Source organism: Mixophyes fleayi, chromosome 1 (genome assembly GCF_038048845.1).
Source record: "Mixophyes fleayi isolate aMixFle1 chromosome 1, aMixFle1.hap1, whole genome shotgun sequence".
Lineage (NCBI taxonomy): Eukaryota > Metazoa > Chordata > Amphibia > Anura > Limnodynastidae > Mixophyes > Mixophyes fleayi.
Genome location: NC_134402.1, coordinates 231,937,504 through 231,951,727, shown reverse-complemented (window position 1 = coordinate 231,951,727; position 14,224 = coordinate 231,937,504). Strand labels below are relative to the sequence as shown.

Genomic DNA, 14,224 nt, shown 5'->3' with positions numbered 1-14,224 from the left:
GGAAAGAGACCGAGCACAGGCAGGTTCCAGTCAGAACCAGCATCTTCTGGTGCACATGACATGCAATATTTATCCCGATAGGCTGCACTCAAGGTGTGCACGCCTGACTGTCCGGACGGTAATTTAACATTACACACAGGTGAACTTTAACATAGAGTCCTTAACCCGCATGAATTTTCCCCAATCGGACATGTTAACTCTGATGGAACAAAACACACAGATAACAGTTAAATAAACAGTGAAAAAAACACAGTATATAAAACAAGCAGCACACAAATCTAGTACAGAGAGTGAGTCTGAAATACAGCTAAAACAGCCCACAATCTAAAAGACAAAACCTAGGGAACAACCCGTTACATTACAGGGCACAGAACAGAAAAAAAAGAGAAGCTGGAGCTGTAAAATGGCTGTCTATTCTGGTGTCTGCACACAAATGAGTGAGAGACCACCAAGGAGGAAGTGCAATAGAGGAAACACTGCCCTCCCAGAGCCCAGCACTGGATTGGCAAGCGTCCAGCAGGACAACCACCTCAACCAATCCAGTGACAGCTGCGGCTCAGTGAGAAGCCAGCTGTCACATGACCGGAGGCAGAAGCCTCCGATTCAAAAGAAACAAAAAAGTAAAATAAAATAACTGAAAATGAGCAAAAAAGGGATGCAGTGCAGCCAAACAGAGCCCGATCGCCGTGCACTTTAACTAAACTGAGGCTAGCAGGAAGTGGGGTATAGAGAAGGAGGAGCAGCTAAGGCTTAGATAACTGAAGGTCTTAAAGTGCCAGATCGTCTTGTCACTACCCCAATGTCCCCGGTGTCCCAAAGGAGGAGAGAAATGGGGTCCTCACATACTATAATTTGTACCAGTAGATATGTAGAGAAAAAATGCTAAATTTTAAAGTGAGGCTGCAAACAAACAGAAAAATATTTATAAAGTTATACATTTTCACCAGACATGCTTACCGTTTAGTTTTTTTTAAATAATTCACTCAGTATTGAGAAAAAAAGCAAATACTGAAAAACAGTAATATGTAGAGTACATCAAGTGTACAGCACAGAAGTGAAGGAAGCACTGCATTGTCATACCATGTAACGATAATAGATCAATAAGCATATGACAGTTAACCAACAGCACAGGTTAAACTTTTCACTTCTCATTTACCTCTGCAACTGGGCAATTTCCTGGCTGATTTCGTCCAGTTCTTTGACACCAGTGAAATCTCCAGATCCAACAGAGCTTGAGCTGTCCTGAAAGAGGCACATATGGAAGAGTCAATATTGGGAAAAGAAATACCAAACTAAGCATGAGGTCAGTTCCTACTGTGTAAAAACTCCAGAAATAATATCTGAAAAAATGTACGAGTTTATAAATAAGATAATAAAAAAGTAAATGCAAATGTAAAAACACGTGTAAGAGTAAGGATACCAGAAAATGTAAGAACACTCTTTAGAGAACTTCCTTTTTATAAGCTTCAAGGCCGGATGACTGAAGTACTAAGTTGGTCCCCAATTTAGTCACACACATTGGCAGAAATTGGATAAACAATTAGTGCATTTGTGGTCAATGGTGGTTGAAGGACTTTGGGTCAATTACATCTAAATCAATAGAGATTTGACTGACAAAATCACCACTTTTGTAACCAGCATTCCAAAAATAAGCAATAATGACAGTGAAGAACCCATTGTAAGTAAAATGTTATATAGCCTAGGAAAGGTCTGGTATACACAGAAATATAATATCTCTTGCAGAATACAAACTGCCAAGCTCCCTAAAATTTTAAATATTTAGGAATGCTACTAACTAAAAATGAATATCTAAAGAGGTCAGAAGGTTTGGTTACAGTAAGATATTTTATTACCTGGTTTACTAGTGTACTAATATATACACATATTTACATTGTTGTATTTCTTGCCATTGTAAGCACATTATAGATATATAAATCTAAAAATAAAATCATTATGACCTTACAATATGTTTATTTGCTTTAATGCTTAATGTACAACAGGAACTTGAATGCACTAAACTTACAGTGAGGAGAAACACACACCATGCTGTGTTGTTCTAGGTGCCGAGAGATTTTCATGCTGTGACCTCTAATGGTGCTGCATGCCTTTATAATCCCCGCACTGTCAGGTGTTGACAACTTTATTCATACAAAAGGAATGCTATCAAAATCAGCAGTGCCTTTTTGTAGTGTCTTATGCAAATATTAGATGCCATCATGCTTAATAAACTCTAAAAACTGTGTAGAGCAGCATGAAAGTGATAATAAGGTGTTCATGCATAAACACTTGGCATGCCAGTAGGGAATACTAAGAGAGGGTCTACTCACACGCCGGATTTCTGTTAGGCTTGCCATGTCATTTCCTAAGGGGGCCATGTAACCAGACAGGGTCTGGGGAAAAGGGCAGGGAAGAAGCCACAGATGGAACATAAAAGTGCTCACACACAACAGATTCAAATCACTAAACCTCACAAGAAAATAGGAGAACACCAAGTTTTGTGATTATCTATGTATTTCACTCTATATATCCATACACTATCTATACACTATACAGCTATAATTCAATATCTCTATATCTAGATAAAAAATATAGTACTTACTGTTAAACAGGAAATACATGCTGCTCTCACTGGACACTTTAAACAAAAATAAAAAATCTCTAAATATCTGTTTTATAAACTCCCTAATGAATAAAGCTCGACTGGTTGAAGTAATACCAAAAGAGAGCAAAACAAAGAAGTTAAGATATTTCATCCAAAAACTACAAAGAAAAATAAAAACAAAATAAAAAAAGAAATCAGACAATATTTAATGGCACACAAATGTCTTAAAATTAAGTGCTGAATTGGATCCCCTTGATTGACAGACAAAAAAAATAAAAAAATAAAATAACATCTAAAAAGAGTTCCATCCGGGTGGAAAGGAACAAGCCAGGGATGGGAAAATACAAAATACAACCTGGCAAGCAGAGTGCAGGACTGATGCAGAGACCCTATTCCATTTAATCAGCACCTGCTCATAGCCACTGCCGGCATTTAAGAAAAGAAGATTTTTACTTACCGTAAAATCGATTTCTCCTACTCCATTGGGAGACACTGCGAGACACTGGGTACAGTAGATGGGACTAGGAGTTTAGGCACTTATCAACCTATCACACTCCTCCTCTACTATATCCCTCCTATCCAGCTCAGGCCTTAGTTTTGTATAACCAAGCCAGGAAGAAAGGAGAAGCAATACAGAAAATCGCACCCTCCCTTGCTCTGAAAGTAGTGCTGTATTTGGTGCTCAGTGTTCCCCATTATAGTAAGAGAAATCGATTTTAAGGCGAGTAAAAATCTTATTTTCTCTTTCCTACCATTGGGGGACACTGCGAGACATTGGGCCATACCAACGCTGCCTCTAAAAGAGGGATTGCTCTGGAACTGCTGCGTGCAACACCCTGCGCTCAAACCTTGTTCGGATGCAAAGCTATGCAACCAAGAAAATCTGCAGAAGATGTTGGCGTAGTCACTGTGCACAACTGCTCCTTTGAAGCACCAACAGAATGGTGTAAGAGATTTAACGGGCAAAAGACAATTTGTAAACTGGCCAACTCCCCTATTGAGCGTCTGAAAAGACGAAGAGGGCATTAGTCTCACGGGCAGAGGCGATGTGGTCAAGAGCATGAACCACATCCAGCCGACGAGAAGTGTCACACGAAAAGGGAAAAGAAAAGGAGAATGCTTGAGCATAAACCCCTGCATCAAGTGGGATGCAGACACTATCCTCTGAGCCAATAATGGCCAGTGTGATGCACCGCTCTATCCTACTGGAAGAGTAAATTGTGGGAGTGCAATACACGCTTCCGACACCAAGCTCCTACGAACAAAGGCGATATGCAAGAGAACACTACTACTGTGGGATAACATAATTTCCCAGAATCAGAGGGTCAAGGGTGGGCAAAGGAAGCGCTTTGAAGACAAGATTTAGATTCCATAGCTTCACCTGATCAACCAAAAGGGGGGCTGAACTTGAAGAAAAAAACAACCTCCCATGATTCTATAAACCACTGCTAGATGGAGAGCGCTGGAAAGAGAACCAAAGCGGAGTCTTATATTGGAGTTGGCTCACAAAGGAAACAACCTAGAGCCAGCACAGGGACGTGTGAAAGCATTGTGATTCACCTAAATGCTATAACATTTCCAGATCAATGAGAATGGCTGAGGAAGATGCTCCACGGGCTGTATTCAAAGTACCATCTGCGAAGAACCTCTGGTCCCAAGACTCTGTTGTCCAACGCCACGGCGCCAGGCTAGACGAGATCTAAAGAGTGGCAGAAGAGGCCCATGAACTATAAGATATGGCCGCAATGAAAGGTCAAAGGGAGGAGTCGGCACCAGCAGCCAAATGTATGAGAACCATGCTCTGCGAGGCAAACGAGAGTCCAACAGGTTAGGTGGGAGCAGCCCCCTTTAAAAACTCTTTAGTGCCCATGAGAACATGGAACATGGAGATAATAATACAACAGTTTGAAGGATCTAGGGAAAAATTCTGGCATCAGAAAAATTTCCCCTGAGGGTTTCTACATCCTGAGCAGCAAAGGGTTACCTGAGAATGGAGTATGGACGCCCTGGACTTAGGCCATAACCTGGTTGTCTCTCACATTTCCCTCAAGCCACGTGTTTCCACTTTGATGCTACAGATATGCAACAGCCAAGACATTATGTGACCGAATGTCTAGAGGTTTTCTGATTAGGAACAGCTGAGGCAACACCCTGTGCAGCTGTGAGCTGCAAATTTGAAAGAACAGTTCTTTAGGGAAGTCCAAAAGACCCTGGAACCCCAAAGAACCTATTAATTCACCTGCACCTAACAGACTAGCGCCTGTTATGACCAAGGTTCAGGTCCCGGTGAACAACTGACTTCACTCCTGACTGAATCTGGCTAACCACCACGAGAAGGATATACGAGTGGGTTAGAACAGAGTGAAGATCTGTGTGTCCAATAACATGGGAGCCAGATCTTTTGTGAAGAATTTCCATCTGGAGCTGTAGCGGGCAAACGTTACTGGCTAGAACATAGTAACCGTGGTTTCCAGAAGCTTCATACTACTGAGAAGAGAAACTTTAGTGTGCGCCAGCAGCATCCTGGCCCTGCGCTGAAGTGAGAGGACCCTGTCCTCTGGTAGGAACACTCTGTGGGTCACAGCATAGAAGATGAGGCATAAGAGAAATATCTGCTGCGGTAGAATGAGTGAGGGCCTGGGTAGGTTCCGAACGCAGTCGTGCACTTCCAGGAACTGGATGGTGATCTGGATGTGAGAGAGAGAGATGATGGAGCATTCGGAAAGAGGTCGTTCAGACAGGGTATAATCGTGCCTTGCCAGGCGCGTAGTAGCAGTGCCCTGAACGTCATTATTCCAGAAGCCCCTGGAGCCACAGTGTCGAGAACGAAGGGCAGAAACCAAAACTGTAGCTTTTGTAATGCCAAAGTGGAAGACACACCGGTGTCCCCTCTAGAATGGAATATGTAAGAAGACCTGCTTGATGTCTAATGAGTCCAGAAAGCCTCTTTGTTCACTGCTTCCAATGACTGAGCGTAGTGACTACAACCGAAACAAGAGAATGCAGGCCTGTCTGTTGAGGGGACTGCAGGATTAAATGGGACGGAAGAACCTGTCTAACCGTGGGCCAAGGGACTCTTGTAATAAATTACCCCAACCTCTGGAAATGTTACCAGTCCTATAGGTGCCTCACCTAACTGCAACTGTGCCTGTACTATATGCTCCTTTGGGAGGCAGGAAGTGACCACGCAATATGGCACACCGACCCAGAAAAAGGAACAAAAGGATTGAAAACGTCCTTGTTGTGGGCCCTGTGGAGCCAACAGGAAGAGAGCTACTCTTACCTCCAGTGGCCCCTGAATACTACTGTGCAATTCTGCAGAAATGAGTTATTCTGCTTTTGGAACGTCATCCTGGATGCCTGTGGTTAACTGCTCTGACCATAGCTGGATGGCTTTGTGAATGAAGCTATCACCCTGTTGGATCCAAACAATCATCCTACCATCACTTAAGCAGAGTGAAGACCAGGTTACACTTCTTGCCAGAGAGAGAACCCTAGAGAAAACCCCTTATATGGGCGTACACCCTGCGTAGGGATAGCAGAACAAGCAAGCAACAGGACTATCAACCGCAGGGGTTCCTTCTTATTTAACTATTTTCTCTCCCGGGACAGGAAAAAGAGATGAAAAACTGCACAGCCTATTAATTGCTTACTTATCTTTTGCCAAATGTCAGATACCATGCCCATCTTATGAAGAGATGGTCTCTTAAATAGGGCGGATGCGGATGGAACCGCAGACTCACACTGAGCAAAGGTTAAAATATGTTTAATGTACTAGCAGAGAATATCCACCCTGTGAGTGGATGTGGAATCCTCTGTAAATTAAGATCCAACTATCAATCCTCCATGCCTACCCCTGTGAGATGGTTAGCAACCGTGTCTCTGCCTGTGTGGACTCAGACTGGGATCATGGCATAGCGTTTTCTGTCTGGGAAGATGTGCCTGGCACAGATATGAAATGTGAGGCATGAGTGCCACACTCAGAGGTGTTAGAAAACGGACCTTCACCTACCTTTGCGGACCCTATCACCACCTTAGTGAGTTACGGCCAATGATACTGCCAGTGATCTAGGCCAGACCGGCTTATCCAGCTGCTGAAACCTGAGCGGGAGCACATCATTTGCAAACATTATCATAGATTGCACTGAGAGCATCCGAGCTAGGCTGTCCGAGAGATAATATAAAAATTACATTTAGCACATGTGTAATGCAGCACCAACGTACCAGAAGGTCTCCTACCCTTGGAAGACTCCTTTCAAGGCATAATGCAATCCTAGGAAAAGTGTCACAGGATGAATCTGTATCTTATGCTCTAGGCACATGGATAATGCAGTGCAGACATACCAGCGGGTCTCTTACCCCTGGAGGTTCTTTTTTAGACATAGTGCAATCCTATGAAGAGCATAACAGAATAAATCTGTATATAATTGCTTTTAGCACATAGATAATGCATTAGCGACCTACCAGTGGGTTTCTTTCCCCTGGAAGTTCCATTCTTTGACACAAAGCAATGTTCGGAAAGAAAGTCACAGAACCAATCTGTGTCATCGTTTTGAAAATATGTAATGTATATATAAAAATATAACACAGATATATACACACACACACATATATATATATATATATATATATATATATATATATATATATATATATATATATATATACACATACACACACACACACACTCATACATATACACACATACATATATACATTCCCTTTTTCAGACATACTGTAATGTGGAAAAAATGTCACAGGATAAAAAAATTATTTATTGCATATTTATTTATTTTTTTCTTTAAACCCTCAAGCAATAAATGTTTTTAACATGTCTGTGAGGCAGGATAAATACACAGCCTATTTCCTGGTATTCCTAAACCTGTACACCAGAGTCTCAGACTCTGCAATAGGTTCTCCTTGCTATAAAATTAAATAACATAATTAAGGTATATATACATATATCATATATATATATATATATAAATAATCAATGCAGAAGTGTTTCTTCTGTGCTCCTTAGGGATAAGGGTAAGGGTTTGGGGATGCAGCCTTTGAATTCCTTGGGGAATACCTACTAGATCCCCACCAGTGTATGAAGGCAAAAAGATATTTAGGAATAAGGCGCAGTAAGGGCGGTATATGAAAATAAGTGCCTCGTGCCAGAAAGCATATCGAATACATGTGAAAATACATTTGAAGTTGGACTTGAAGTTTTGCAAGTTATCATTATTTGTTTTGTTGATTATGCATGTTTATTTCAGCGGTCAGCTGTTTTTCCAGTGCTTATTGTTTGTTTGACATGCTTTCTGGCACGAGACACTTATTTTCATATACCGCCCTTACTGCGCCTTATTCCTAACAAATCTTTTTGCTCTCTCTCTCATATATATATACATATATATACACATATATATACACACACACACACACACACACGTGTGTGCCACAAAGCAGAAGGTAAGGGTACAGAGGCACAAACTACAGAGACAGCATTAGAAGAGAGTATACTGTCCCAGTATGCTGTGGAAATGGCTGCCGATCGAGAGCCAATGTTACTGGGGGAGGGGAAGTTCCGCCTCCCTGCTTGCCCTGTCCAGTCTGCCTCTCTGCAAGCCCTATAACCTGGCTGTCGGCTGTTAGCACTAAGCGCTTGGCAGAGTTAATGTGCCCAAGTCACCTATCTCCTAGGCACTTACAAAAAATAACGTAGGGGAGGAGTGCGAGGAACAAACAAGTTGATAAGTGCCTAAACTCCTAGTCCCACCTACTATACTCCAATGTCCCGCAGTGTCCCCCAATGGTAGGAAAGAGAAAAGTTAGTTTATACACGCGGGCCACATGAATAAACTCAATGCGTTGTTCACTGATCCGCTCTTATTGACTAGATTTCCTTCGTGCTGACAGCGGCTATGTACGGCTGCCAGATACATACTGCAGGATATAATATGAATGATGGCTTATGAAACACACTGTGTGGATAGTGGCTAGCATATTGTGGATGTGGGCAAAGGGTTACTCTGGAGGCGTTATCTAGTATATAGGGGCACCAAATGGTATACTGTCGGGGCATGGACTGGTATACTCTGGGAGCACTGGCAAACTGAGGGGGTCACAGACTTGCATTTGAAGCATCTGGTGCTGAAATTCTGTGGAGTGCAGTCTTTCATATGAGGACACTGATGCAGACATGCTTTAGGGGTTACTAGCTAGTATGCGGAGGCAATGGTGCAGCTACATGGCACAGGGTGGAATGTGGCATCACTAGTGCTGTGGGGACGATGTTTGGTATGTGCAGGCACCGATATACTTTGTGGGCCGTAACTGGCAAATAGTGGCACAGACAAGTCTCTAGGGGTATCTGCAGGTGCCACTATACTGCAGGAATAAAAGTTAGTATGGGTGTCCACTGGTATAATGCTGCTGGTGCACTATGGCCAATTCAAGGGGTCATTGTTATAAAGTGGAGGAAACAACTGGTATGGTCAAGGTCGCTGGTAAAATTATTCTGGTGTACTGTAATGATACAAATTGGTCTAATGTTGTACTTCAGCTGGGTAGACAATACTGTGAAGGTACTTTGAGCTGTCTACTAAATTTTGTATAGTATTCCTAATCTTGGGGTTCCTACCTCAAGTCATCAACCTATAGCAACCAAACATTTAGCCGTCATTTTGTAGAATTTACTAAATAAATGATTACTAGAATCTGATTGGTTGCTCCACTTTTTCAAACCCGCAGTTTAGTAAATATACCCCCTAAGTTTTTATTTTAGACAGACTCCACCTTTCTGTAGGGAAAATTACAATGTGTCAATGAAAAAAGTACAGTGGCAAAGTGGACTGCAGTAGCAAGGTGTGTACAGTCTACAATGCTATGTTACTCGATGTGTATCCCAATATTTGCCAGATGCATACAAAGATCTGCAAATATTGTGCTAAACAACTGATAGACATACCCTTTATTTCTACATTTACCTACTATCAGTACTGTATTATGTTCAGATACACATGGTTGCTCAACACTTCCACCTCTGGGTGGGTTATAACATTAGAAATAGTAAACCCTTTATTGCATCTACTAAATTTGATAAACGATGGTGGATAGATTTCTTCAACAGTGAAACTCCCCCATCCCCAGGTACTGGCCAAGGAATATAAGTACCATCCCAAAAAAAAAACCTCTCTTAAAAAGGGATGAACAACAGTCTTTAGGGACATAGACTGTTTTCCCAGGGGAATAAGTGTCACATATTAGTCCATTAAAGAATATTATCTATAAAACTGTGCCAAAAAGAACGAACTGTGTAATGATTATGTAGTCATTTACAGTATTTTATTATGATGTGCAATATCGCTGGTACTGATTGCTTACCTGTATGGGGGTGTTGCGCTCAGCTGGAGGGATCATATCAGGAGACAAAACCTGTGGGGGATCGATTCCTTTGCTGACTTTCTGCTGTATGAGGTACATTGCCAGAGCAAACTGGTCCTTGTTTAACTTTCCCATTTGCCTCGTGTCAGCCAGAGCCCTAAGGAAGATGACTTCTCAGTTTTTCTCACATACTTCTTTTTTTATTTTGTTATTTTACCAAACAAATACACTGATAATATTTGGGAAGCTCTTGCTAATAATTCCAATTTGGACCACACACACATTATAATATTAATTTTGCTTTAAATCATTATTTATTTGTATTACTTATTCTTTCAGCTCAGAACATAATGGAGATACCAAAGTAAATGCTATTGAAGGTAAATGGGACCCACAGAACAAACAGCACTAAACCCTCTTCATTCCCTGCAGCATATGATTCACAGATGCCCTTGCATACTTCTCACCATATGTGCGCTAAGATATTTTGAGGGAGTCCGGACTGCATGAATATGTCCTTTACTTCCAGCCCACTCACATATCCATCCATGTCCAAGTCAGTCTGAAGGAAGATGTCGTCATAGCGAATCTTGTCTGTCAGAGGAACCACCCAATTTACAGCAGGCTTGAAAATAAAATGAAAACAGACATGGTCATGGGATCTCTCTGCTATACATATGTGAAAGGAAGCACAGGGACAGCATTCTATTGATCGGTACCTGGCTGGGCTTGGATGAGTGTTTGGGTGACAAGCTGCCTGCGCTGTTTAAACTGCTCATGCTACCGTGAGATGGAGTAGAACGAAGACTGTCCTTTGGAGGGGGGCTGGCAGGAAGGACAGGAACAGCACCAGGAAATGTAGGCGTTTTCTTTCTCTTAGATGGGGGAATCAATGATTGTGGTAAAACAGATGGGACAGGTTCTTTCTCCAGAGCTCTGTATACAAGATGCATTGCCTGCAGAAAGATAACACGATATATCTCATTTAATTCTGACTGCTATAATATGGCTATAAACAAATCGGTATGCAATGTTAAAGCACAGCCTTAAGTACTTTATTTTTTCATGCATTTTTTATACTACAGCTTCTATAGCGAGTTTCACAAAAGGTTTTTTTCATCATTAATTACCTACATTGCTTTAAATATAGTGTTAGAGAACCATTACCACAGTAAAAGGAACAATAAATAATTTCCAGGCCACAGGTGAGATAACTAGATGCAGTGATTTTGATTATTTATCTGCCTAGATTCCTTGTGACAATACTATGTTATATTCAATCTGTGCATCACATCAGAGGAATGGAATATAATCAAGTTCACACTCATCTGGTGTGCTTATATAAAGGAACTGCAAGAATAACAATCTTCAAGAAAAATATATTCCTAACTTGAAATGAAGCGTACTTACCACTGCAAACTCATCCCTGTCCAAGTGTCCATCCTTGTCTATGTCACTGAGCTCCCACACCTATGGTCACATGAAGACATCAATTACATTTGTTAGCTGTAAATATATACTCACGCATCATTCAATTAAACAACATCAAAGTGTAAACGTCAGTTACAAGTCTCTTAAAAAAAGTTTCTTAAACCAGCTGAAAATAGTAGCATATCTCTTACAAGTTTAACACATGGGCAAACGCTTATTTGACAGTCCACATTGTTTACAGCTCTAATTTAAAAAAAAAAAAAAAAAAAAAAAGGTTTTGCATCAATGCTTGAAGAAAATGTGGATTTATTTATTACTATTGAAAATATAAAATATATGCATGAGCTGTAAGACTATTTCCAAAAAATTCTTATTTTAGGGATGAGTCACTAATTTGTACCCTGAAAAAATACTTATTTCCAATATTATAATAATTGATAACTGCAGTCTTACCCTTCCTAAGATATCCAGAGGTAGTTTGGAGTTAATAAGTACCGGTTTCACCTTGTCTCCAGACAGTAAGCCACTCACTGGCAATAAGCTATCAAATATCCCGTCAAACTTGGATTTCTCTTCTATCTGGTAAGGAAAATAAGTATGACATTTAAAAAAATAAAAGCTTATGCAAGCAAGATTGCAAATTAAGTTAAGCTGCGTACACACTACAGAAAATTACTGATGCGATTTCTGTAACAATTTTACCAAAGACTGAAAGTACAGATGAGCATGCAGAATTATGTGTACACATCTACACAATTTACCTTCAGATCTGTATTCTTCATCTGTCACCAGCTGAAAAGATTGGGACTCTGCACACTCTATAGAGATCTGCCTACACTGCTTGATGTGAGTGCATACACACTTCCACATTTGCCTGACATTGTTACATTGTTGTTCGCAAATTTTAGGACGTTTAGAAAACCAAATGACCAAAATGTAATTTATAGTATGATCTGCACAATAATTTCATGAAACTTCTGTAGTGTGTACCCAACTTTAGACTATCATTTAGGGTAGATGTCTCCTAATAACATTTGCTATAGGGAAACTTTAGTTAAAATATTTTCCTTGCTCTTTTTATTAGCTGTACAGTGCAAATTTAAATTTCCTGTGTTGGAAGTTTAGACTATACAGTAGCTATAGTATTAATAGAGCAGCATATAACATTCCCTATTGAAATTAGAGACTGGTGATTACTGTTTCATGCACAATGACATAATGTGATTATTCGGAAACAAACATATATAATCCAAATGTAAAACTAATATACATATTCACTGTACAGCTAAGGCAGTGTGAGTGTGATTTTACTACAAAACAGTGCTGACTATATGGTTTAACCACTTTAAACCAAAGGGTTCCACACTCCCTTCGTGAGAAAACCATTTTTTAATATATTTTCTATTGTCTCAGAATAAGTCTGTTTTATAGGGAAAACATACACCTTTTCAAAATTCAGCTTTTTATACCTCTTACATAGATGTGCACACCTATCAATATATCAGCTAGCTCTTCCATATGTATTGAAAACTAATATGTGTATTTTGTTTTAAATTTTAAGGAGTGATGGAGCTGTAAATGCAGGCATATATTTTACTAGATTTTATAAAATTGTATTTTGTTTCTGTTGTTTACTTGTGAAGATACAACTCCCCTTTGCCAGGACTAAAGGATTCAGTGTAAACTAAATCTTAATCTGGCCACACACAGGCTGATACTACAGTACAGTGCGAGTGCAGAGTAGCAAGACCAATGGCCAAATTGGTAACATACATCACTGCATATCTGGGCCTGTTCGTATAGCAAAAAGATGACTGCACACAAAGGTCAATGGCTGTGATCTGTAACCATCCTCAAATCAGATTATTGGGGATCAGTAATTTTCTGGCCACACGCTGATATTTCATTCCAATTTCACAATATTTTCTGTGGTATTTCAAAGTGTGTGGCCAGCATAACAGAACTATATTTAAAATTACATCATGGGACTGCCCTCTGCTGGAGGATTTCCTTGTGTCAACACTATAGTGACAATACACTATACACAATATAGTTTTCAGTTTGGTAAAATACTGGAGGCTGGATTACATGTCTTTGAATACATGTGTGTGCTGTCCACAATGACTGCATAATTAATTTACAGGTAAATGTTTCTGTGCCTCTTATATAAAGTGGTAATATATAGGTGTCTAACTCTTCTTTGTACTAGGAATTAAAAACAACAACATAAAAATTAACTGTTGCTCAATTATTTCCCTCCCCCTCCTTACCCAATTATAACCTAGTGAGCTACAATGAAACCTGCTAATCCTTCCATCCATTGTCCCTTCAAAATGGATTTGAATGGGTAAATGCAGAAGAGAAAAAATGGTTTGGTACAATAAACATAGGTAAACGGAGCCAGGCTTATAGAATTTAAGGAGTTCTCTCCCATAGTAACAGCAATGTGACTGAAATGATCTCTCTTCTGTGACAGGTGGAACACCAGTGTATAGCACTGAATAGCTGCCATAGAGTGCCAGTAGACAAGCATATCTTTTTATATTTACATACTGGGCCCTGCACACGCTCATTTTTCAAATCAATTAAAACAACAAAAAGCATTGACTTTTTTTTTTTTTCAATTATTATTAATTCACAGTTGCTAGAAGACAGACACTAAAATAATTTTTAAAACAGAAAATACTGATTTTTTTTTCTTATAGTATCCATTATAACTTATCCCTTTATACTGAAAACACCCAAATCTGCTTCTCCTCTTCTGAACTCCCCCCTTCTGTACTGATATCTCAACATAAATGTCCCAATGCTACCTAA

The 14,224-nt window shown here is 40.0% G+C and overlaps 1 protein-coding gene across 4 annotated transcripts in view; it reads right to left on the bottom strand.

The window, feature by feature from the left end:
* Positions 1 to 14,224, bottom strand: part of EPS15L1 (epidermal growth factor receptor pathway substrate 15 like 1) — a 142,236-nt gene that overhangs the window by 106,172 nt on the left and 21,840 nt on the right. For 2 of the 4 annotated variants that reach the window (XM_075207358.1, XM_075207385.1), the window contains exons 7-13: positions 11,861 to 11,986; positions 11,387 to 11,446; positions 10,696 to 10,932; positions 10,444 to 10,601; positions 9,977 to 10,133; positions 2,328 to 2,390; positions 1,157 to 1,242 (exon numbers count right to left, since the gene is read on the bottom strand). In XM_075207358.1, coding sequence (XP_075063459.1) covers positions 1,157 to 1,242; positions 2,328 to 2,390; positions 9,977 to 10,133; positions 10,444 to 10,601; positions 10,696 to 10,932; positions 11,387 to 11,446; positions 11,861 to 11,986 — 887 coding nt within the window. Of the gene's footprint in view, positions 1 to 1,156; positions 1,243 to 2,327; positions 2,391 to 2,599; positions 2,636 to 9,976; positions 10,134 to 10,443; positions 10,602 to 10,695; positions 10,933 to 11,386; positions 11,447 to 11,860; positions 11,987 to 14,224 lie in introns of all 4 variants that reach the window. The other 2 variants (XM_075207366.1, XM_075207376.1) reach the window with 2 other exon arrangements.